This window comes from Anguilla anguilla, chromosome 2 (assembly GCF_013347855.1).
Source record: "Anguilla anguilla isolate fAngAng1 chromosome 2, fAngAng1.pri, whole genome shotgun sequence".
NCBI lineage: Eukaryota > Metazoa > Chordata > Actinopteri > Anguilliformes > Anguillidae > Anguilla > Anguilla anguilla.
This window is the reverse complement of record NC_049202.1, coordinates 45,362,249-45,386,768: the sequence shown is the minus strand read 5'-3', so window position 1 is coordinate 45,386,768 and position 24,520 is coordinate 45,362,249. Positions and strand designations below refer to the sequence as shown.

General features: G+C 38.2%; 1 protein-coding gene across 9 annotated transcripts in view; it reads right to left on the bottom strand.

The window, feature by feature from the left end:
* Positions 1–24,520, bottom strand: part of axin1 (axin 1) — a 75,709-nt gene that overhangs the window by 22,287 nt on the left and 28,902 nt on the right. For 3 of the 9 annotated variants that reach the window (XM_035405434.1, XM_035405442.1, XM_035405441.1), the window contains exons 1-2: positions 19,058–19,251; positions 14,020–14,988 (exon numbers count right to left, since the gene is read on the bottom strand). In XM_035405434.1, coding sequence (XP_035261325.1) covers positions 14,020–14,894 — 875 coding nt within the window. In that variant the 5' untranslated portion in view covers positions 14,895–14,988; positions 19,058–19,251. Of the gene's footprint in view, positions 1–14,019; positions 14,989–17,792; positions 18,708–19,057; positions 19,252–22,653; positions 22,749–22,844; positions 22,960–24,520 lie in introns of those variants that run through there. The other 6 variants (XM_035405436.1, XM_035405435.1, XM_035405437.1 and 3 more) reach the window with 4 other exon arrangements.

Below are 24,520 nucleotides of genomic sequence, written 5' to 3'. Positions count from 1 at the left end.
CTGCTAAAAATTGCAGCAACCCCCCTCTTTCTCTCATGTTGATGGATACAGCATCCTATGTAGTGTTACTCTATCCTCCTTTTGATGCCAATTCATTTTAGCGCAATCTTCAGAACCTCAGTCCACAGTAACCACGCAAATTTAGAAAGCCTGCCTATGGACACCCACAAAAACTTGACTTGAAAAGAAGGGAAGACTAAACTGTAATGCTCCATGGCGTGTGAAATAATCCCAATGCACACAGATGATGTAAGTAAGCAAGTCAGATAAATTTCACAGCACACGTGGATCCGCTGCTTATTCGCCCGTTACACAATTTACACAACATAAAGGAAACCGAATTCAGAGCAAATATGCAAACGTTCAAGATATCTATGGTGAAACCTTAAAATGAGTCATAAGGGACAAACAGTTCTGTGTGGCTTCAAACCGCTTACTGTCTCACAAGCCCATGGTCAACAGGAACTGCTAGGTTGTTCTCACTTCAAATGAAGTTCATTTGTCAGTGGTTGCTCATTCAGTCAAGTTTTTGATAATGAAAAGCACTTTCTTAACCTTCACAAATTTACAAGATGCTAATCAGTTGACTAGTCAGTCATCTTAGCTAGCTAGTTAATACATCTTACTAGTTACAGTAGTTCACAAACAGGTATTTGAAAATAAATTTTCAGATACCTTTAATTTACAGAATGTTGAAAAGTATGCAACATTTTAAGGAAGTAAGAGTATACTGGGTATATTCTAGCAATAGAATCTAAAGGTAGAAATTCAGTGAACCTGATGTATAATTATCAATTAAGTTTAGAGTAACTGATATTTTACTGAAAGTCAAACGTCCTCAGGAACCAATAATTAAATAAAACATTGTTTTGTCAATGAATTTTCTCTTTTACTTTCAACTTAGAGATGGCGTCATTGGTAGGGTCACCAGTTTGTCCCTCACACCCACAGGGATTTAAACTAGTATTTCAATGAGTATCCTCCCAGGAACCCTGTAGGCACTCAAACAGTACAGTCAAGTAATTAATATCACAACTTAGTGGCTGTGACATTTACAGAAACAACTAGTTGACCTAATATAGGGAGCGTGGACAGACCAAATTCACAATACAAAAAGCATGTCTATAAGTGAACGAGTACAACAGTATCCAAGAGTCATTTCTAAGCATTGCTGTCAATCATTGTTTGTACCGAATTAGTAGTAATATTTTTATCAACATAGATGATTGGGGTGTTATCATCAGGATAACTGTATGACATGTGGATAGACGAAAAGCCCATCAACGTCTTGCTGGTGGAGGAAGCACGTGCGAGAAAGTAAGCACGGACAGACTGCTGGCCTGGGCCATAAGGTGCGTTTCATTAGTCAAAGGCAGTTCTTTTAAGACGGTCCATTTAGTCTGTTGAATATTTAGGTCATATAATTGCGGGCAGGCCACAACAATATTAGCTTATTCACATTTTGCAGAACGTCGCCCAAATGCATATCTCGAGGGTACCCTCAACCCATTGCAGCACGCATACAGCAACATTACATTACATCCAATGACAGCACAGTGCAGCTGTCCATGCCCGTCTTACAGAGCTCACGACCCCATGGACGGTTCACTGACACTTCAACATGTCCAATCCTTGCAAGTAGCTCATTATCTTCATGAGACTTTGTGGTCGATGGTTCAAAATTTAAATTATCATTTCAATACCAATCGTTGAACGGCATGGCTTGACTTCAACATGGTATTCACAGTGAATAAGTAGGCTATATGGCCACATATCAGGTATAAAATGGTAGCTCTTTAGTGAAGATACAGACAGTGGACGTTTAGTCTACGTGTTTGCCATCCAGACTGCAATATGCAAGATACTGAAAGACACATCAACAAATTAATTTACCGTCCTTATTTCCCCAGAGGAATATACGAAAGTGGCAGCCAACATTTTAATTATCATAACTGAACAACTGCTTGCGTGCTAATTTGTAATATAGATAGTAAAAGTGTTTAGAGACAAAACATATATACAAATCAAGAATTAAAAATAGTCACAGACGAAATATAATTTAGTCATTGTGAGCAGACTGTGAGCCAGGAGAGTGTACCACTTGCTTCCATTTCAAGCTTCTTCTTTTTTTGAGGTGGGGGGGGGACTGACGCATTTATAATTGTTCCCAAAACATAATGATTTTCTAGACTACGCCGTCATCAATAAAATAAAAAAAAAAGAAAAAGAAATAGTTGAAACTTTTCCCAGAAACAATGTGGCAGCTTTGGAATTCCCACTGCCTCTTTCACTTCCTAACGTTCCACTGCCACGTCAGATCAAAGGCGGCACCATATGCACTGGCTTTGTACATTGGAGACCACACACAATGCCGCCTCAGACTCACAGTGGGGTGGATATCCATAAACTGCAAATGAACTCAAGACATCCACCGAGGGACTGCGTAAACTGCAGGGACAATCCACACTGAGGTCATGTTTAATACCTGATCTTCCCATTAGTGGCAAGCCTCACCCCTACGGGGACACTTGAATCATGGAGTAAGCCTATTATTTAATGCTTCACATTTTAAAGTTGCTTGAAACTTATTAAATCTCAACCGCATGGACCTAAAGGTAAAAGGGGCAGGGGAAAAAAGTTGAGTGACTTCGCAACATGCGTATGCCAAAAATAAATGCACTATAGGCCTTCACACTCATTTGCCGTAGTAGAGCATTAACACTGGAAGAACATGAGAATGTCAAAGGTGATATAAAGGTAAATGTTGACCCTCTAATATCTATCCACGATACGGAAACCACAGTGAAGCAGTCTTCTGAAATTTCCAGCTCAACAAATCACATTTCCAATAGAAATAAATGTGCAACTGTACATACTACCCTTCTCAAACAGCACTTACTGAATTTAAGCGTAATTTCCTAGGTTTGTCCATGAAACGGGACAAAAAAACCTCCTTTTTCCCCAAAGTCAATTGTCATTTGTCTTCAAGCCCATTTCTACCAGGATCAGCACCTCAGCTCTAATCTGTGCCAGATAAACGTACTAAAGCACATTTAGACATACACCACAGAGATGTTCAATTCCAAAATCTCCACAAGGACATAAGCACAAGCATGATTTTCAGGACCAGTACCAAGAGCCACTATTCAACCAAATAGGCTGCTTGCAGATTCTTGACCTACAGAATAGTTAAGGTTTGCTATATAAGTACTGGGAAACCACCCGACAGCTGCCAACAAATTATTCCAACCAACAAATTTAACTAAGAAAACAACAAACAACAAACGCTAACAAACAGAATCAACAAAAAGAAGTACCTTAAGTACAAATTCTAGAAAGGACAAATGAACATAATATAAGCTCTACTTTAGACAATTAATTTGCTTCATAGATAGTTCAGCAGGGAAAGTACAAGCAGACATAAGCACAACCCTACACATAGAATTATAGTCTACAATAGGCCTATATTAAAAAGAAGAATAACCAACTTAACTCATTGTACTTCAGGAATATATTTCATAGGATTCCAATTGTTCTTAACCGGGTTTTTTTTTTTGTTTTTTTTTTAATACATCTTAGGAGCATAGTATTAGTATTCATTAGGAAATACATTTTCATTTGTTAAGCTAAGTTTAGCACTTGTATTCTTCAAAGATCAAAAAGGGCAATGGCCCTGGCTGTGTGCGAGTCTCTGAACTCCCAGTGCCTTGTGCGATTTGAAATCTACATTAATTAGCTGTGTGGTTAAATTGAACATGACATACGAGACCCATCTGAGCTCCAAATGTCTTTCACAAAGCAAAACTGTGAAATGGTATCTTGCACCGAATAGAGATACCCTGCTGTTCCGCAGGCACATTCGGCTGGACAGACTGCTGGAGACAACAGTCCAGCAAAATTTATTTGATAAGGCCATGTTAACTCAAATCGTCTACAGCAGGAAATGGCTGATTGTGCAGTGCAATAAATGTTTTTTAGTACGATTTCTTTTGTTCTCAAACAGTCATTTCTCAGCCTGTTGTCATTTCTGAGAATGCTATAATGATGGTCAGATGCAGTTTCAGTTTGACTTCTCAGAGTACAGCACAGCCTCTCTTAATCTGTGGCATTTCATTTGAAATTTGAGATGATAAACAGAATGACACACCTTCATTTGGTCAACGGAATCGTATGCACTCCAGAACAGACTTTAGCAGCAGTCTAATGCTTTTGGTTTACTTTCTAGTTCTATAGAAGCCTAAAATTGCAGCTATCAGTAGACAATGCACAGACACACAGTTTATATACTACTTTAACCAAGTACACTGTGCTTACTTGTGCAAAACGCATAGATGATAAAAGGTGACTTAAGCATTGCATTTTTCCAACAAGTTATGCGTCTTGCAATCACGTAATTCTGCATGTTTAAATGGACTGACATTTTTTGCAGCCAGTATGTTGCACCACAAAGTCCTTAATCAACTATTCTACAAGGTAGCTTCATACATGTTTTATGCTAAATAAAATCAAGATTCAATTTTTACAGATCAGCATGTGGATAAATTATGCATGCACTTATTCAAAAACAACTGACTCCCTAAAACATTATCCCTCACAAGTTGGCTGTGACAATGCAGGGGAATCTTTTTCCCCTTGAAGGTTTTGGCCAGTTAACAAAGGGTCTTCATTCCTGAAGCTAAAAGCAGGTCTGCAGCTTCAATCACAATGAAAATACACCATTATAGCTACCACATTCTGAATCTTAATGAAATGTCACACTACACAATTTTCTAAGTTCAAGTATTACCTAATATTAATTTGCAATCAGCAATTTCACCTCAAGTGCCACAAAGCATTATAACCCGATTCACTTTTAATGGCTCCTGTTTTCACATTTTTTTAAAAACCTTTTAAAACAGCACTAATATGAGTGCAAGACTAAACTATACTTCATTAGGGGAGTAGGCTTACTTTGTAGAATGCAAACTGTGCTCAACAATTAATCTTCAGGGCTGGGGGCTGATCACATTCCTGACAACATTTATTTCTGAAAAACTAGCCTTACAGCCAAACACCTCTTACGTGAATAAAAATTAGAATGGACAGGCAAAAAAACAACAAAATTTGCCAATCCAGTAAGGTAAAATTGAGGTAATACTGAAGATAAAACAAAACTTCAGTGTACTAAATTCTCCCTTCCAAATGCTCCCAGAAATAAAAGGGTCACCAAGCAAAGGTTTTTATTCCCTAAGCTGTAAACAAGCAGAATTTCATAAAAAGGACAGTCCAAAATCTGCAGTTTGGGGTGGGGGGGGGCATGACCTTCCATAGACCTTCCTTAATGTGAACATACGCAGCTTGGTACTAAACGCAGGGATGTGCTCGCCTCTGCATTCCTCTTCAACTGGAGATAGGAGATTCATTGCCTCCACTGCTAAATGACTTCCAAATGGCCACCTCAGGGGCACTGACAGGAAAAGGTTCATTCTATCTAAGCTCAGGACCTTCGGCGTAGCTTGTGATCACCGTCAGTGCAGGAAAGAAGCGATCGGCCTCAGGATTAAGGTAGGGCTGTCAACATTCCTTCTAAAAAAACAACAAACGATCGAACATATATCACAATTTTAAATGTTTAATTACATGCCAGAATTTGACCAACTCTCAGGTCGTGTGAATTACGTATTATGTCCACAACACGGCAAATCAATTCAAAGAGAAACAATACTAGCATAGGTACATTTAATTTGAACATAAATATGAATGCAGTCAAGTTGGAAAAAAAAAAAACACATTAACATGAACATTCAAGATGGCTTTTAAGATAAACATGCATAACACTTTTACAATAATTTTGTTTAAATAAAATTTAGGCACCCAAATTCGAGAAGTGGGACTAAAAAGAATTTTGAACGAATCGAAGATCGAAGAGAAATACAATCTTTGGGAAAACAACACTATATTCTGTAAATTCATTTAACCTACCATGCATAAAAACATAAAAACGCTTGTCAATCACCCACTTCTATTTATAATGCCATCATAGCGCGGAGTGTTTAAAACCATAAAGCCACCTCTCCGGTTTTTTTTTATGTTTGTTTTTTGTTTTTTTGTCAGCGCATCACCGTTATTTTTACATTCATTCTGATATGTCGCCTAAATGCCTTTTTACATTCATTCGGCTTAAGGCACTCCGCAAAATCACTTAGGCGCTGCGCCTAAGCCTTTCTATGGTAGGGAAAACCCGGCGTTATTCTCCAATAACGGGATAGCCCGGAGAAGTTTATTCCACTTATACAACGGGTTACCAACAATAACCTATATGGTTACATTTACATTTAGAGTTAATCAGCTGAAAGTGAAATATTCTTCCATGGGCGTTTGGGCATATTATTTTACCATTGTCAAGCAAAACTCTGGTTGGTAGTTCAATTTGGACCGTTGTTAAGCAAAAACCTCTGATCGTTAATTCTATGAAAACAATGATTCTATCAAGAAAAAATAGTTCCTTATCGTTTTATACCATACAATTAGTTTATACCATGTATACCATACATTTTTTGTCATTACATTATTTAATAAAACTGCATGAAAACATAAGTCAATCAAATTCATCTCCCTAGCACGGTCTTGCTTTTTAAATGGTGTGGTCGCGCAGTGTAGACGCAACGTCTTTCTAAGACCCTCTGAAACGGGTTTTGAATGCCATCTCGCTTTATGATAGCAGCTGCCTTGTGACGGCGAACCTATGTGCCGGAATTCCAGATACTCTCTCTCTCTGCCCGTGTAACATTAGATAGAGACTGAGAACTTGACATGGAGCTGACTTTTTTTTCCCCCCGAATCCGAATAATAACGAGCAACTTTGGATAGAAGAATATAGAATATCTGTTTCCATCGCATTATTCGTGCTTTCCCGAATACAGTATTCGGAATCGGATACATCCCTATTGTGTACACACACACACACAAACACAGCCTATATCTCATTACCACGTGTCAAATTGAAGGTGCTCAGTGTCTGAAATAAAGCATATTGCCTTTTGTTATACACCCACCCAAGCTTCTTAATTTTTTTTCTCCTCAAACAATGGAGCTTCAGTTATGCAGTGCATATAAAATATTAAAACATGCCTCGCTACCAAAACATGTCCCAAGCTTTTAAATCCATGCATGACTGGAAGATTTTCACATCTCACATTTTAGATATCAAAACACGGCTCACCTGAAGTGGGCTTTCAAAAGGACACATTTTTATCCAAAATTACCTTCACAACTGGAACTGACACAGAATATCAAAGTGAATGCATTTACAGAGAGAGGAGAAATTTCTCACAATTAAACAAAGATGATGAGAGCAGTGCAATTCAGTGAGGTTACTGTGGCATTACTAACCCAGTTATTCGGAAAACAAGTAGGCCTACAGGAGGGAAACTGTTGGTAAAACTGAGGGAAGAGGTCCCTGCTTTGAGCGGGTCAGTGATGTTTCTACCATCAGCGGTGATCAAATAATAAGTTCATGCGCTAGTCCTCAGGCCCAACAAGCAGCTAAATCCAGCAGCCCAGCCCACATAGGCCTGCATCCTGCTCAGGATTGTACATACGCTACACATTCATCAAATAAATGACATCAAAAAAAGCCCCCAGCTTTATCGCAGTTTTGTAGTTTGGAACAAAATAATAGCTCTCTCAGGCACACAGATTATTACCAACTTTGAATCCTCATAAGTGGACCAATTACGTAGGCTAGGATTGTGCCCGGGACAGAGTCCAGCCTGTGCTTGTGGCAAGTGTCTTTACCAACAGAGGCACTGATGAACCAGCTGCATATTTTATCAATGATTTCTGCACTATGAGCCCAGGAGAATGATTACCACTTTTCCGGCCATCCTGCTACACTTCCGACAGCTCCTGCCTTTGGACAGGGGCCAACTGGATTTGCCAAAGTGACAGTCATAAACAAGGACAAATGAAGGAATGAGCCGGGTCCGCAGTTCACTCATTACACCGTTTCCACAGGCAACTCGGCGCCTTTCGCAGAGATAGCAATGCGAGAAAAAGATGACGGACCAGCCTGCATGTTTCCCTGCAATGCGTGCTAGCACTGGCTGTTTCCAAGCCCGAGAATAAAGTGCACCAAACAAATACACTTGGCAGCCTTTTGATTAAAAGTGTGAGCAGCAGACCTGTTCACACCTGTTATGGTGAAGGCAGTTTAAATGTTGCCGTTTGCATCCTTACTCTTTTTTTTTTCAAAACATACCTGCTTTTGAATTTTTAGCAAACATGTAAAATGGCATTTGACTCACAGCAGCAATTAAACTGCCACACAGACCCAACGGCAGTCAGCAGTAGCCGAAACACGTCAACGTAGTCTATCAAGAAGACTAATTAACAAAAAGAAAGTTGTGCATATTTGGTGAGTGATGGCTTTTTTTGATACATACAATTGCCATTTTTTGTCTTAGAACCCAAATAACGGTTTGACTGTACTAACACACAGAAAACGTACTATCAAACATGAAATGCCAGTATGACACAGAGTGGACGAGACGGAACCTTAAAGAACCTGTGACTCAGACTCATTATGCATGTCATGTTACATAAAATACATGCATAAAACACGCCTTAATATTTCTTTTCACCTGGATCAAGCAAGACTTCAAATGATCAACCTGCAAGCATTGACGTGATTTCTTTCTCTTTTCCAAACAGTTGGAATACTGTTTATAAGGGACATTCATAAATGGTAAATATAAAATGTGATGTTGCAAATACACAGAATTTCATTAGCAACCTGCTGCTGACATTATTGGCACAGTAAAAATTGAGAATGCTTAACCACAGTGCACCTGCATATCACATTTGTGGCAAGTCATTTCAGTGTAGAGGGACTGTATTTAGCCCAAAGGGAGATTTATAATACAGCCTATTAGGCTGAAGTCACAAATGTAGTTCAGTATCAGACGGACCTAAAAGCAATTAAACTCTATTACAACTGGCAAGCTAACACTTTCTTCCCTAGAAGCAAGCATCCGAACACCTTAGTCCGATGAACATACCCCGAATAAGCCAGTATCCCGGTAATAAGTAACCATCAAAAGACACGTCATGAGGATATTCCTCTTTTAAATAGAATATGGAGTGATGCCAATGCCTTATCTGAAAATAAAGCTCCTAGAGTGATAAACTTAAACATAAAATTTTGGGTCATTATTCATTTGCTAGCTAGCCATCATGGTTCACAAAAAAACTAAAACTTACGCTATGGGAGAAATGGTAAGACAATGCAAATACAAAAGTATGCATCTCTACTTAAAATAGTCACACCACCAGCGGACTTATTTTCAAATAGCTGTTCCAAAGGAATGAAAAAATATCAATAAGACTTACCCATTTTTAAATCATTACTAAATTCTTATAGTTCAGATTTCTAAACAGTAAACATTACCACCCTATGTATGTGTTATCAAACCAGGAATTCCATAAAGTATCACACCCTTTTTTTTTTCTTTTTACTATCTTTTCCCCAATGTGATTGAAAGAACCAGAAATATTGAATGCACTCCTTTAACTAATTAAAACAATGTAATGTGAGGTAGTTAGAGAATATCAAGTGAGGGAAGAGGGCAAACTTTCATTAAAATTTGAAAATGCGCTCATTCTGTGAACTTGAGCTGGTCTGCAGGAACATTAATGAAGCAAGCGGACTGAGGAATTTGGAGACCATTTTGAATTCATGCAGCATTTTCTTCCTTCTGGATGAAGAAGACTACGTCATTTGCCTTTGCAGACAAACTACTTCAGCACCTGTCTTAGGAGGAGGAAGACTACAATACCACCTGCCTTTAGAATACACAGATAACTATACCATACTGGGAGCACATAGAGCGATTATTTTCCAAGAAGATAATCCAGTGGTAGCATATTTTGGAGAAATAAGACAGCCTAGAGACAACCAGCAATGTCACCTAACACAGTAACATTGAGTAACATATCAAACCTAATTTAGAAGATGCGTTTTGGATTTTAGGTGCTTTCGCATTCGGCATGCAAGTTCTTCTGCGTGCGTCATCACATTAGAATACTTGGCGGGATCGTCACACCTGACAGCACCGGTGGAAAAGAGCATACAGAGGAGCAATTACAGAACACAAACACATTGAATTAATATTGCTACAAAAATTCCATTGTCAATAGGTAACAAACCTCAAAAATGTAATATAAAAAATTGAGGATTGACAATTTAGAATGCCAGAAAAAATGAACCGTCCGCGTCACAAAGTCTCAGTTTTTTGATTGCTTGACATTGCTAAATATCGATTCTGTACTAAATATCTAAACTACATGATTCAAAGATCCATGATATAATAACACGATTTAGACAGGCTTCTGTGTTGACGACTACTGCATTACAGCCTGTTGTAGGTGTTGGCGGAGGTTGCATTAATGCAGGATTTTCTAGAAAAAATTAAAAACAGAACAAATGTGTGTTCTGAAAATGCAGGTGCATTGACTGTGACATTCAATTTAATTTTTTTTAATAACTTTGCTTGCTGCTATTCAAATCATCTCATCCATATACAAAACAAACCTACGTGTGATGGATGGGTGGAGGAGATGTGTAGGGGACCAGTGTCTTTGGCACTGCTTTTCAAGGTTAGATAGACCTTGTATCATGTATTCAGAACCATGGATGGTGCATTTCATGTCCTCATACAACAATATGCAGATGTCTTCCTTGCCTATGCTCAATTCACCTTGATTGCCATAGCCCTGCCGCTGTCAAGTGTTCCAGCTGAAAGGAGGTTCAGCGGTCATAACCAAATCCTGAACAAGACACACTACTTCCTCCATAGCGATCACATGGGGAATATTTAATGAAGCGCAATTAGAATTTCACAGGCTAACTTTCATAAATACTTTGAAATAATTTGGGCTTTTGCCCAATCGAATTTCGTCCAATTGAAAAAAATTCCAAGACTTACCCTGCTAACCCCTGAACTCTGCTCAGTGAAATTCTCCCTGGAAGAACACGGTTTTTTCATGGCTCATAATGAGGCAGTACTTAATTGTGATCAAATGATCAGATTTTCCACATCTTGTTAGTAATGCGAATTATATTTCTGACAGCCAGTATTGATGAGATGGCGACTATAATGTCTTTTCACCTGCTCCTCCGCGCAAACTCGCTTTCTAAAAACACTGGTTATTGTACGGGCCATATCTGGAAAGTAGAAAAATTACACTGACATGATGCAATTTAGGAAACTTCTTAGAAAATACTGGACATGCTTGGGTGCAAAAGAAAACAAGATGTAGGCTACCTGCCCGACAGCATTGAACTCAGAGTGACATCTAACCATGCACTCCATGCATACCACACTGTGGCTTCGCATTCTTCTTTGGTTGCACCTTTCCGGATTCATTGTGCTGATTACGATACAGTGCCGCTTCGAAGTAATGCCACCATTGCAGTTACAAATGACAGAAATAAACCAAGTGCAGCGCTTGTACTTAAAAGATTTTTTGGGCCGACATGGGTCAGAATTTTGTGGAGGCGGCGCAAAATTCAACCGAGGCCTCCAAATTCTCTACGCAGGAAAAACACTATAGAAGCTCATGAAAGCTTACATGGGGCACCGATAAATAGGAGGACTCTGGATTTTGACAGGGAGCTTAACATATTTCATTCAGGTGTCAAAAGAAGTAAAGTGCTACAGTGTTTCAGAAAGGTACGACCAGAAAGAACAGAGTGGAATCTGTTGCGTGCAGAAACACCACTTGTTTTCAAGGCTAACCTTCGTTTGACACATTAGCACTGGTTATGTTTAGCACATAAGTTCATAGCGGTTATTATTTTATTTATTAATAGAAAGCTTTACAAAGGAAAATTTTGATAGAAAATTTCCCTTTTTAACTGACAGCATTACATTGGCAAAGTTATTGTGGTATTGATCAGTAATTGCATTATTTAAAATATTAGAGGACAGGTTGTAATACACAGCAAGCAGGGTACTACGTTACTCTACTGCTCCTAAATTATTTATCCAGTTAGCAATGAAATTTAGCATCAAATTTCAAATACATGGACCTAAAATGGGAGCAGTGCAGAGCCCTGAAGTCTGATTTATTCATTTGTAATGTTACAGAAGTACTATTAAAAGTCTCTTTGTTTACAATGCAGGTAAAATTGGTCAAAATGCACATTCATGCACTGCATTTTTAAATGTAGAAGTCTTGCCACATAAACTGCTTCTGGTTGGACTAAATCATTTAAATTAAATCAGCCCTTTTTTTGAGATGGGGAGCACTGAGATGAAATTATTTGAGAACCTCCACCAAACACAACACACACAGGATTTTTATCTTCAGAAAATAATCAAGGGGATGGTATATATAGGCTACACAAAAATACTAATCACTGCTTTTGAGAGGAATACTACCATGTCTTTAACCGACGTAGCGTAAATCTTTTTTTAAGAGAATAAGGTAATTTGAGGACATACAAATCTGCACACCTCAATCACTGCACTACTACTAAATGCCAGTAGCAAATACCAAGCATATTTCTTTGAAATACAGGGGAGCTAAATCAACCTACTACTCTACACATCTCCTGGCTAACAGTATAAAAAAACAGATCAAGATTTAACATGTATAGCATGGAACATCAAAAAATATTATAAAAATATAAAAAAATAAGCAAACATTCCTACGCTATCAGTTGTCCAAAGCCTCGTAATCTTTTGCAACATCCTGGATTTCTATACCAGTCTCAAAAGACTACAGAAGATGTATGCTGTCAAACACAAAAATCCTATTTTCATCACTGAAAAGGTGAATTTGGTTCCAGCATATTCAAGCCGTTCATTTTACAGCACGTCTTCAAATAATTCCCTGTTTCTCCGAAAGAAAACCATACTTAATTACTATTTTTTACACTGCAGAGCTGCAACCAGGCTGGCTTGTCCAGTTTAGGTTTGGGTGGCTTGCATTAGGCCTATATTTTTTGTTGAGCAGAATGAGCAATAATTAAAGCGACAAAGATTACAGACATCAAGCGAGCTGTGGATGGAGTTAACAAGCTAAAGACCAAGGAGCTAAAATAAAGCAGCACACTTGCTGATAATTTTACTTGCTTTCAAAATAAGGAAATTCAAACTCAAGAGTAAAATGGTCAGAACCCTGCATAACCTAGGCTACTGCTTTCTCAGAGAAATCAGAGGTTTGCAATATTACCAGCCATGACACAAAACCGCCCAAATACAATATAATAGTCAATAGCTCAGATTTTTTGATAATTCAACTGAAAAATAATCATGCTGTACTATTTGTGTGAGCTTAAGCTCTAGGTCTTTTGAAACTACAACTGAAGCAGGCTCTCTGCATTCAAGTACAATATAGGACAGCGAATAGTTCCTTTGGACAGTTCATGTTCAGAGGATGATGTCACAATTACATCAACGGTTCTGTATCTTCATAAAATTTGCATAAGCATGGTACAATTAACATTTCAACCCGACTGAGATCACTACTGGCTTTCTGAGACAAACATTTCACTCTGTTGTCCTGTAGGAGGACAAAAATTCCATTACCTTCACACCACAGTTAAACCAAGGTTCTCTATTAAACGGCTCAAAAGAGAAATCATGTTGAGCTTTTCTCAGAGAAACCTTTATTCCACTTTAAAAGCTTGCCTTTCACAGAACACCTGCAAGGGTAACACAAAGACCTTGTGGTTCTGCCTTCTAATAAAAGGCAAGCAGTTTCTCTGAAGCAGCAACAGAGTGCTTCAGAGCCACGGATAGTTAAGAGTGATGGTATCATGACAAACACTACATACTCCTCCTTTTCAGCCACCTGTGTTCCAATGCAGATATTCTTCTGAACCCAATGCAATGTTAATCTTCAGGAAACTATGAAATCATAAGGCAGGGTAAAATATTCCTTCCTCTCTGACTAAACCTGTGTAGCTTTGGATTTGGACAGCGAGCTTAAACATTTTTGAGTAGAGAGAATCCAATGCGATTTAGGGCTTACCTGTACTCCCGGCTGTCCTGGTATCTCTTGTTAGTAGCCGCCCTCTGTGGGGCGGTCTCCATCAGCAGCTTCTGGGTAAGCCGGTTGGTGGGAGTTGGGTCACACTCCAGCTGTTCATCTGGCTCCTGGTCACACTTCCATTCTTCATCCTCATTCAACGTCGGTAAATATCCAGGCAAAACCTTCCCGTTCCCCGATGCGGAACTCTGGTCACTGTACAACTTGGGGCTCTCCCCACCTGTCCTGGTGTATTCCAAATAAATGTCTGACTTGAGAAACACCGGGTAAGTGTTCTCCTCCATCATAGTCTGAATTTCTGTCTGAGCCTGGTCAAACATAGCGGGATCGATGTGCAGCTTCATCACGCAGTCCTTGATGAAGCTTTTAGTGGCTGGCTTGATCTGTCTTGACACAATCCCATTGTTGTCCAGGATGTATTTTTTGTAAATAGCTTTCGCCAATTTCAGTTTCTTCTCCTCGTTGCACTCGTTCGCCTCCAGCTTCCGGAAGCCGCTGCATGCGAACCAGAAGTCCAAAAGGTCCGCGCAGTCCTCCTGCTTGAGGAAAGTCCTGAACAAGTGGATCCCATCTTGGTCGTCCAGGAGGGAGTGCAGCGACTCGGCCCACTTCAAATAGGGCGGAGTAGGAGAGGCACTTCCCTCAGGCTCGTAGCCCAGGTCCAGGTCCGGTCGCCGAGGCGTGGCTGTGGAGGCCTCACTCTTAAGGCTCTCACACTTGACCGAGTAGAAGCTGTGGTTATACTGCCGCACATCACTGGACACCAGCTCTCCCTCCTCCCCAGGGACTGGGGGTCTAGGAGCATCTTCAGTGAAGTTGCCCCCCAGATCCACTGGGTACTTCTCTCTCCCACTCATTGTCACAATGTCCACTTTCCCAGTCCCAGTACGGCAAAATTTTCAATACAATTAAATCCAGACTTCTACTTGTGCCGCTGCCAAAGAATTCCTCCTGAAAGAGGAAAAATAATAATAATTAAAAACACCCAATAAGATCAAATCCATTTTAAACTTGCATCAGAAAAATGATACATTATGCTTAGGATATCAATGTAAATTAACATGTAGTCAGACTTAAAAGATTTAAATGGAAGACATTTCAGAACACAAGCATTCTATCTACAGGGTACATCTGGCATCAAACACAAAGACACACCCACAGATGCAAGAGATTCTAATGAAACAAAGTAAGATGGAAGATTACCATTATTAAGCAACATTACAAAACCTGTATCAAGATATAAGCCGTGTTTTCATATACGATATGAGAAACATTTATATAACTTAAGAATTATTAAACATAACTAAATACCTCAAGAATCAAAAACAATTTATCACACTTATGTTATATGTTCATATTCTGACAAGAGTAAATACTACTGTCTATTTCCCAAGAGCAATACAGGTTTCAGTTATCTAAACAAACTTAAATTACACCTTCCCAGCAGCACCACCGAACAGTTTCCATGTTATCAATAAAAGCCTATTACGATTACATTGAAGCTGCAGGGCCTTGTTTTTGATTGGTTGTCAACACCCAATAAATAAATGGTGATGTTTTTTGTAGGAAGCACTTCACGTGGCCTAAGTTTGAAGGATCACTAATGCATCTAAGATTCAAGAAAGAAAAAAAACAGCAGTTACCCAGCATTAAAAAAAATAAATATCACCAATTATCATTATGGTTTATTGCCCAGCCCTACTTGCAATAAAGAAATCTCCATACTAAATGCATAAATCATATCGCACCAATATTTGCACTGTTTCCACCGCCGTTTAATGTAGTCCAGCTGGAGCTTTTCACATCAACAATATCACAGTTTAGCAGAGATGGTGAAACCATTTCAATCGGTTATGGATCCACTTACAATGAGTAACAGAACTGCAGTAAAAAAGGATGACCCCTGCGGATGGGTTCCAGAGGGATTACTTCAGTATATCAGGTGTCTGCTTTCAGTGTCGCATCAACATGTAGCCATTGTGTTTGTGTGATGTTGGCCGCACATTACAACTGTGAACCAGATTCCAGATTTCCTGGTTCCAGTACCCCTGATTCAGGGACAAGGAAGCCACACAGCAGACTATTTTATTTACATTCTGAAATGAACTGACACAAACTTCAATATTTAGTTGCTGCTCAGGCACTGTTTTTTGTCTGACGCGTACTCAAGCAGTTGTTGAACCCAGTGAAAGGATCCCCTGCGTGAAAATTAACACCTAAAATATGCACTGGAGGGATTTCCAGCTACAATTCCAAATGGAAACATGCATGTCAGCTTTGCTTTCACCCCTGTGGAGAATGCTATTTAAAATCTTTAGACGTATTAAGCAGTCATCTAGCTAGGGCTTGCAAATAAGAATTGACCATTTCCAAGGTTAAGAAAAGATCACCGCAATCTACCATGACTGTGACGGTGCAACAGTGAATGCAGACACACTGACTGATAGCATCAACATGACCTTGGTTAAAATACTTTAGGGCAATGAGAAAGCATGTAGAGGGACTGTGGACAGGGGATGCTGTAAAAGAAAAATGACTGTACACATCTAAATGCTACTTTAAAAGATCGGTGTAGAGTTTATGCAGTTTCCTGATGCCTTGTGGTGTGAAGTCAAGCATTCCGTTCTGGAAAGCTTGCGTGTGAGCACCATAAAATGGAAGGGAGAGGGGCAGACATAAAAAAGGATCAAACAAGTTTCCTGTTACTTATCCGTCTCACACTAAAACTCTCACACAGTAAATTTTATGTCCACTGAGATGCAAAACAGTGTGGCAATGAGGTGAAAATAAAACGGGACTTTGCGCCAGACTTTTAAATTTGCGCTTAAGGAACTTTAAATGATCTCTGTAGCATAAAATACTCATGATTTAAACACAGTACAAATAAACCACTTACATGCCATTTATCATCTTTGTTGAGAATAACTTCACTGTTGCTACAATCTTAACAATGTGCCATAGATACGTGTAAAACATGGGAAAAAATAATTCCAAGCTCTAATTGTTACTTTTTTGTTACTGAGCACAGTTTCAAAGTATTAAAGTGTTTAATAATAATAATAATTTAGTGTCTCAAAAGAATCATGAGATACAAAGGCTATAGTTTAAAATGTTCTAAAGCATAGTAAAATGAAAAGGAACAATAATTAACACACTCAAATTAAAATACAAAATGGATCAGAAATACTACTATTCTTTCAATCTGTGTTTAAGTTTAAATATTTCACCAGGTGTTCTGTAGGAAATGGTCATTCACTTTCACCCAACTGGAGGCATGTTGTCAAATAAAAGCAAAGCATGATTTATGCAACTACTTTATAATTCTACAAAACATCAAATGTAAAAACAAAAAGCTTCTCAAAAGCATTAATGCCTAAAGCCTTTCAAATTCATGTAATCATCTGCAACCCTTGGCATTTATCTGTATTTTTGAAAGTAGCCGATTTAATATCAGTTGATTTAACGATACTACCTGGACATGCAGTTAATTTAGCAAAGTGAAATAACACTGCAAAATGATTGAAAGAATCGACAACGCTGGCGGAAGGGGGTACTTTGTTATCCGCCAGTGCATCTTCAAAGCAACATAGTTGTAGAATAGGCAACTACATAACATTAACGTACTTTGGAAGACTTTAGACACACTGCGTATGAATCACAACAATATTAGGTGGTCAACTGGTTAGCTTACTAAAAAAAAGTATATATATATATATATATATAGGCTAGATAGGTTTTGTTACAGTCTAACTTACCATTGTCATTACTTTTCAACATCCTGAGTGAGCCCGTTGTGTTGTCAATAAAGCATTCAAATTAGCCAGCAAAATAGATATTTTGTAAAGGTTAAATTTGCACTATTCTAGACAAGCTACGAGGTTGCATTAGGAAAATGACAGAGACAATATTTTGTTAGATGTACTAGTTATATATGCAGATAAAACAAGTAACTATCTGATTAACAAATCAATACCAGTGTCTATGAGTGCTGCCTGTCTGTAAATGTACCTAAAGCACGCTGTAATTACTCGATACTTTGACTTAACTTGGCTGGCAAGCTAGCTACTTTTGAATATTATCGAGTTCAACACGCATCTGTGCTGTTTTTCTCGACCCAAAAGAAACGATATAGTCTACGAAAATACCGTAACTATAGCGAGCAAATAGTGCTATACTTCCGACTATCAAGCATGCCAAATCACATACCGAATGTTCAACTTTATCACATAGGGCTGGTGAGTAAATTATCCTGTTTGTTACATGTTTTAAAACAACCGCGAAATGATTTCTTCAACTTGGAGAGCCAACCAGCTAGCTGGCTAACTTTAGCAAGCTGGCTACCTGCAGTCACAGAGCCTTTCGGCTTCTCCACATAATCGTGCTACATAAGCTAACAAGCAAGCTAGCTACACAGGGCCGGGTTGTTAGCTAACGTTAACAGCACTAGCAAGTTATATTCGTATAGCTAACGGTATAAAGACTAGCAAGCTAGCTATATGTTGATCAAGCACACGAACAGTATTAGCTCATTTTCATCGCATGCACTTCTAGCGATCTATTCATATACACCGATCGATTTATTTTAGCAAACCAAGCGTTTTCGTTGCTTCCTACTAGCTAGCTAGCTACTAGTATAACACCCCCCTTCGCTACCCTCCCGATTGCTTTGAAGTGAGCCCCACATTGCATTCATGTCTTGGCCTCTTGGAGTCTCAGCAGCAGAAACGGATGGGGGAGGGGAAGCAGAAACAAACTCCACACAGCCAGGCCCTTCCTTCAGCAGACCGACAAGTACACAACTTTATAGTTCACATTATTTAGTCCACAGAGTACTACAATATGCGAAATAACCATCGATAATATGCACTGGCCTTAGATCATACGGTTCTTCGATCGATCAAACCTCACGGCCCAAATCCATTCGATCTAGAATTTGAATCAAACACAGCAAAGCGAGGGCACATTTCATCCTTGACTACCGCAATCCTAAACCCCGTGCTGGAAAAGTTTCATACTGTACCTCTGAAAGCCTGCTCCCCGTTTTCGAGTGCATCGGGGATCCTGGCGTTTACAGTTTACCGTGAATCGTGTCATAAGGACGAGTTACAAGAGTTTAAAAATAACAAAGAAAACAATCCGTTCTCCTCCACCTCCCCATGGCTGTCTCTCACTCTCTTATTCCGAGTCGGTGTCTGTGAGTGTGTGCATGTATGTGTGTAGAATAAGAGGTGCTCAGCAGCGCCGCATGCGCTAGAAAAAAACACTGCAACCTGGGAAAACAGGAACGCCTTGACGCGGAGCAGTAAGGCACTGCTTGTTTCTCCAAAATAACCTGAAAGCCATTCTGTTTAGAGAGGTCACGGTACTACTCAATAAATACAATACTGAAATGTGGAGGTACCCATCGATCCGGACAGAAGATAATAGTAATATCCGTTTAATTATTTAAAGTCTTTTTAGGAGGAATACTACAGCATAATGCCTGTCCTCAGCAATAACGCAGCACAAATACTGCAAACCACACAATTCAGTGTGAGTGGTAGTTATATATCCCAATGCACAGGCATTTCATAGTATGTTATTCCCTTAAGTGATCATTTCAGATCATTTCAGCGCAGTGCACACAGTTATTTCTTATGAAAAAAATCTTAGAAAAGAAACAAGTTATACATTAAACAAACATAAAATCACAAATTGCTATATCAAAAGGAAATTATGTCAGGAAATTAAGTCAGTAAGGAAATTACCATTAAGTCCATATTAAAATTAAGAACATATTTTAAAAGTATTTAAATTTTAGGTCTTTGGTTTTTCCTCAGCAAGTGACACCCCTTTGATCCAGAACACTTTGTGGATTATTAAATCCTTATAAAAATGTTTTTAGGTTTTATAAAACATAGTAGATCTAAACTTTGGAAGGAAACTTTAACATACCTAACAGAAATACCACAGATATTTATTCAAATGTAAATATATGAATATGCCTCCCAATTATAAATTGCCATCAGAACTATGAGAGATAAGTACTTGAAAAATGGACACCGATGTAAAACCTTTGTATAGATTCAATCTGCCTTACAGTAATAAAAATGCTAAAAGTGCTTCCATTATTTTTCAGGATGTACTGTTAAATTGATATTCCATGTACACAGGGACAACCCGACATGTACATATTGCAACGTATTATATGCATACATTTCACACATGCACACACACACAATATGAAATAACATTATCAATAGATTTATTTTACTATTGTTTATAGTAATAATATTTGGCACAAAACTGGTATGGCGCCTATTCTGTGTGGACAGTATCATGATGCTAATTATTTTTGCAGTGGAAAAACTACACTGAAAAGATCAGAGTGAAATCCCTACATAAATGTCACCTCTTAAAACTGTTACATACAGATACTACTTATTTCACTAATCAGATTTTTTGATTGTTTAAATATACTGCACTAAATCTGCTAAAACTACATCTATAATAAGTGCAAACCCAAAAACACGCATTTAGAAATACACAGCAATTGCCATTGTAGATTTTTAAAGCAAGGATACACACAATACAAATAGTTCCCTGGGCATTGTGTATCATACCACAGCTTTCTAATGTTCCACTAAATAAGAATTTTATAGAACTTGGGTGCTAAATGACATTTCCTGTCTTGTACCGAGGGTACTATTAGTATTGTTCGTGTCTTTGATGCAAGACAGGAAATGCCATTAAGGCCCCTCGTCGCGTAAAATTCTTATTTAGAGGACTATTAGAAAGCCCTTGTATGATACACAATACCCAGGTTGTACAGTGAAATATACCACAGTATCCAATTACTTACCCCCTCCCTAGACCTCTACATGTGGAACTAAACCTCACCTGATTCTCTCCACCCATTTCTGTAATCTGAATTCATGGTCTTCTTTCTAAATTTCAAGACATTCAAAGATGACACAAATAGTGTGGAATATCCATAATTTCTAACTAAAGGAAAGACTTTCAGCTTTTCGAAAAGGAGGATACACTTTGCAAATAATTTTCCAGAGATGTATCACTGTATAAATACAGACTGCAGTATGAATCGTATTAATGAAAACTGAAGTCACCATTATAAAAGCGGTTTCTCGAAGGATGCTAGAATTTTTCTTCACACAGATGCTTCTTGGCTCAAGTGTGTGCAGCATATGGCACAGCTTTCACAGAGACATACAAGTGCTAGAGAGCAATACCAAGTATGTCAGCCTGCACCTCTAACATGGGAGGACAAAATGAGCTTTGTCATTTGTCACAATCACCCCAGCAGCACAGAACTGTAATTCACACCATTTCAAAATTCAATCTCAACATGATAACCTATGACAAATCCAATGCGTATCTATAGACACAATCTCTTCAAAATTCATCCAATTTAAAAACCTCATATTTTAGGTAATATGAGCAATAAATAACCTCATGGATATATTTTCTAATTTAAAATCATTTTAATGGTATGAAACCTGGGTGGTCTGAATATAACTGACAAATAACAGTCACTAGACCAGAGTGTACTTAGGGACTAAGCATATCCTGACATACCTTGGTTATCCGAAAACAATACTACACGTCAATTGCTTGGGTCTAAACATTGGTGACATATTTGAAATAAATTGGAATCAGGAGCCAGTACAAATAGTTAAAACTAGGATAGCATAATACTGTCATCACCCAGCCACAAACCATTTTTTTCTAGAAGCAATGGTTGCACATAACCATGCAGCTTCGCACAATGTGCACATTCAAACTTAATTTTGCATTTAAATCAATAACAACTTATCAGGCACGAGAGGCTCATTCAAAAACACAGGGCATATCTGTTGAAAATGACCTGACACTGCACCACAAGCAACAACATAACAGTCTGTACAAAATATAACTATGCAGTGATATGCAGTTACAAAAGATTGGTTACTGATTTTTCACAATCTACAAAAAATAAATAATTGAATACAATATTATTCTGTCATAAATGTACTACAATGGCACTCTTTTGCTTTTACAATCCATAGTAATTTACAATTTTTTTTCCATTATGGGAAGCCTAAATCTATTACATTTGCAGGGGCAAACAACATACTAAAATTTACTATATATTTAATTATATATAGGCCAATCACATATTTCTTTATGTATTTATAAATAGACAGAAGTAGCCTATAAAACCACACTAACAGTGGGTAGCACGAAACGATTTATCAATACGAGTGGCAACAATATGGCAAAACACGAAACGCAATATAAATGTTACTTCAGTAGATTAAGAAGTATAGTAAACAGTAATAAACTAAAGGTGTAAAACTTACTTCCATAATCATAACTAGTACGAACAAAAGTATTTTTAGCTGTAGCCATTTGAAATGCTATATATCAAAGGTCAAACTGACGATTGTTTCAAGTCTTTTCACAATAAGATGCTATTAACTGATTACATAACAATATTCCATTAATACAAGATACATTCCAATAGGCTCTGATGCTCTGTAAATTGATCGAAAGTTTCCAATTTGCACAGCACAGTTACTACGTAACAAGACACAACGCCAACGTCTAATTTTGGAACGTGAATATCAATATATTTACCTGTTGCGATCAAACAAATGACTTGGACAGCTACTTCAAAGGAGCTAGCGGTTTACGGTGTGGAAGTGGCCATATGTAGAAATAAATCCCAGATCTGCCGCATTTTGTTATTGCATATCATAATGTAAAACGTGCGTCGCTCCAATCAGAACGTCAGGTACACAAAGAGCAAAACATTTCTTTATCAATACCTTCACATTGCCGCTGCAACAGAGGAGCTGCCTTCCCATCTCCAGAGGGACCCTGACAGATACACGCGGAAAGGCGAGCTGTTTGTTCTCTCGCGCTTTTGCACAGACTGAACACTGCGGGTGCGAGTGCAACAGAAGTGATTAAATAAAAACGAAAGTTACCTCACCCCCGTTGTGAATTACCATTTAATAACAGGGGAGACCAAAAATACATGTAGATGTAAAGGTTTAATCAAAATAAATATAAAAACAGGTCAAAAACCGGCATCGCCAGGTCAGTGAATTCAAAGAACATGTTAAGCAGCTGATCACAAACGAAAGTAAAATTTCAAATTCTTAATTAATCTCCCAACAAAAATTGTTGCTGAACAAAAGCAAGCATACTGACAAAAATGAACGAAAACACATACACACTTTGCAACACTGAAGTCCATTACAGAACAATTCGAAGTTGATCCAAATGCGCAATGAAAGAAAGCACCAAAGAGCATGCTCGCTGAGAAGCCCAATGTCTTGTGGGACATTTCTGTCAAGTGAAGGGGACATTGTGTTTTAATAAATCGATCAAAACCCCGAAATAGACCGCGAGAAGACGGAGAAGACAAACCGTTTAACTCCATAATTTATTCCAGCAATTTCAGCAGTTCGCACCCGCACCATACACTTTTTTCATTTCTGGTATTTATACATAAAAGGCAGCATTCATTGATGACTGCACTTTTTGTGTATAACGTGGCTGTCGTGCCATCGTGTTATGTAGCATTGCAGTCTGATCTAAGGGATGTCCCTGAAAACTGAAGATTTACCAGGATGCAAAACGTGTAATGCCCCCCTAAAATCTGATATTGGTCATAATATCTTAAACAAAGCATAAAATCTGAGTTTTCTGTAATTTTGTTAAATCTTACCTAAATAAAAAAAAATATCTGCAATTGCTTAGTCACCATTGCTGCTGCTTAAAGTATGAGTATTGAAAACAAGATTAATATATTGGTGGTTAAAAATGTGGTTTGTTTGTGTATTATCACCAACTTGTTTATGACAAAATGCAGTGTTAACCTTGTAGTTGGTGGTCCTTAGCATGGTTATTGAAATAATCAAAGGGACATTGTGTTGAATAACAATCATATACACATTTGGACAAATGAGTGTTCGAAACATGAAACGGATATTAACACTTATGGCCAACAACAAAGTGTTTAGGTGGCACAGGTATTTTCCACTAGTCTTTCAATGTGCAGCAGTGATGCGAGGAGATCTGAATGAAGAGGGTGAATTCTCTCTGAAATAGCATTGGTAATTAAACTATCCATAGCTCAAGAGGGGAGTGCTGGACAGACTGCTGTCATTTTTGTTTTAATACATATAATGGCATAGAACCCCTGACAGGACTGCCATAACGGTGCTTGAAATTGTGCTTTGACTTTACACTGTGGGTGTCTATGCTATTCATACAGTGCACTGCACACAGACACACACAGACCAGCTGTCAATGTATAGGCTACAGGTGTTATGTCATCTGCAATGATGCATTTCAAATGACATAGATTAATTGTATTTTTTGTTGTAAATTTTATCACAAACCTCTGTCAGATATCATTCCGTCTTATGCAGAATTGCAAAAACATATATTTTCTTTTCTCTGGTATTTATACCGTGTCTCTAATATATATTTT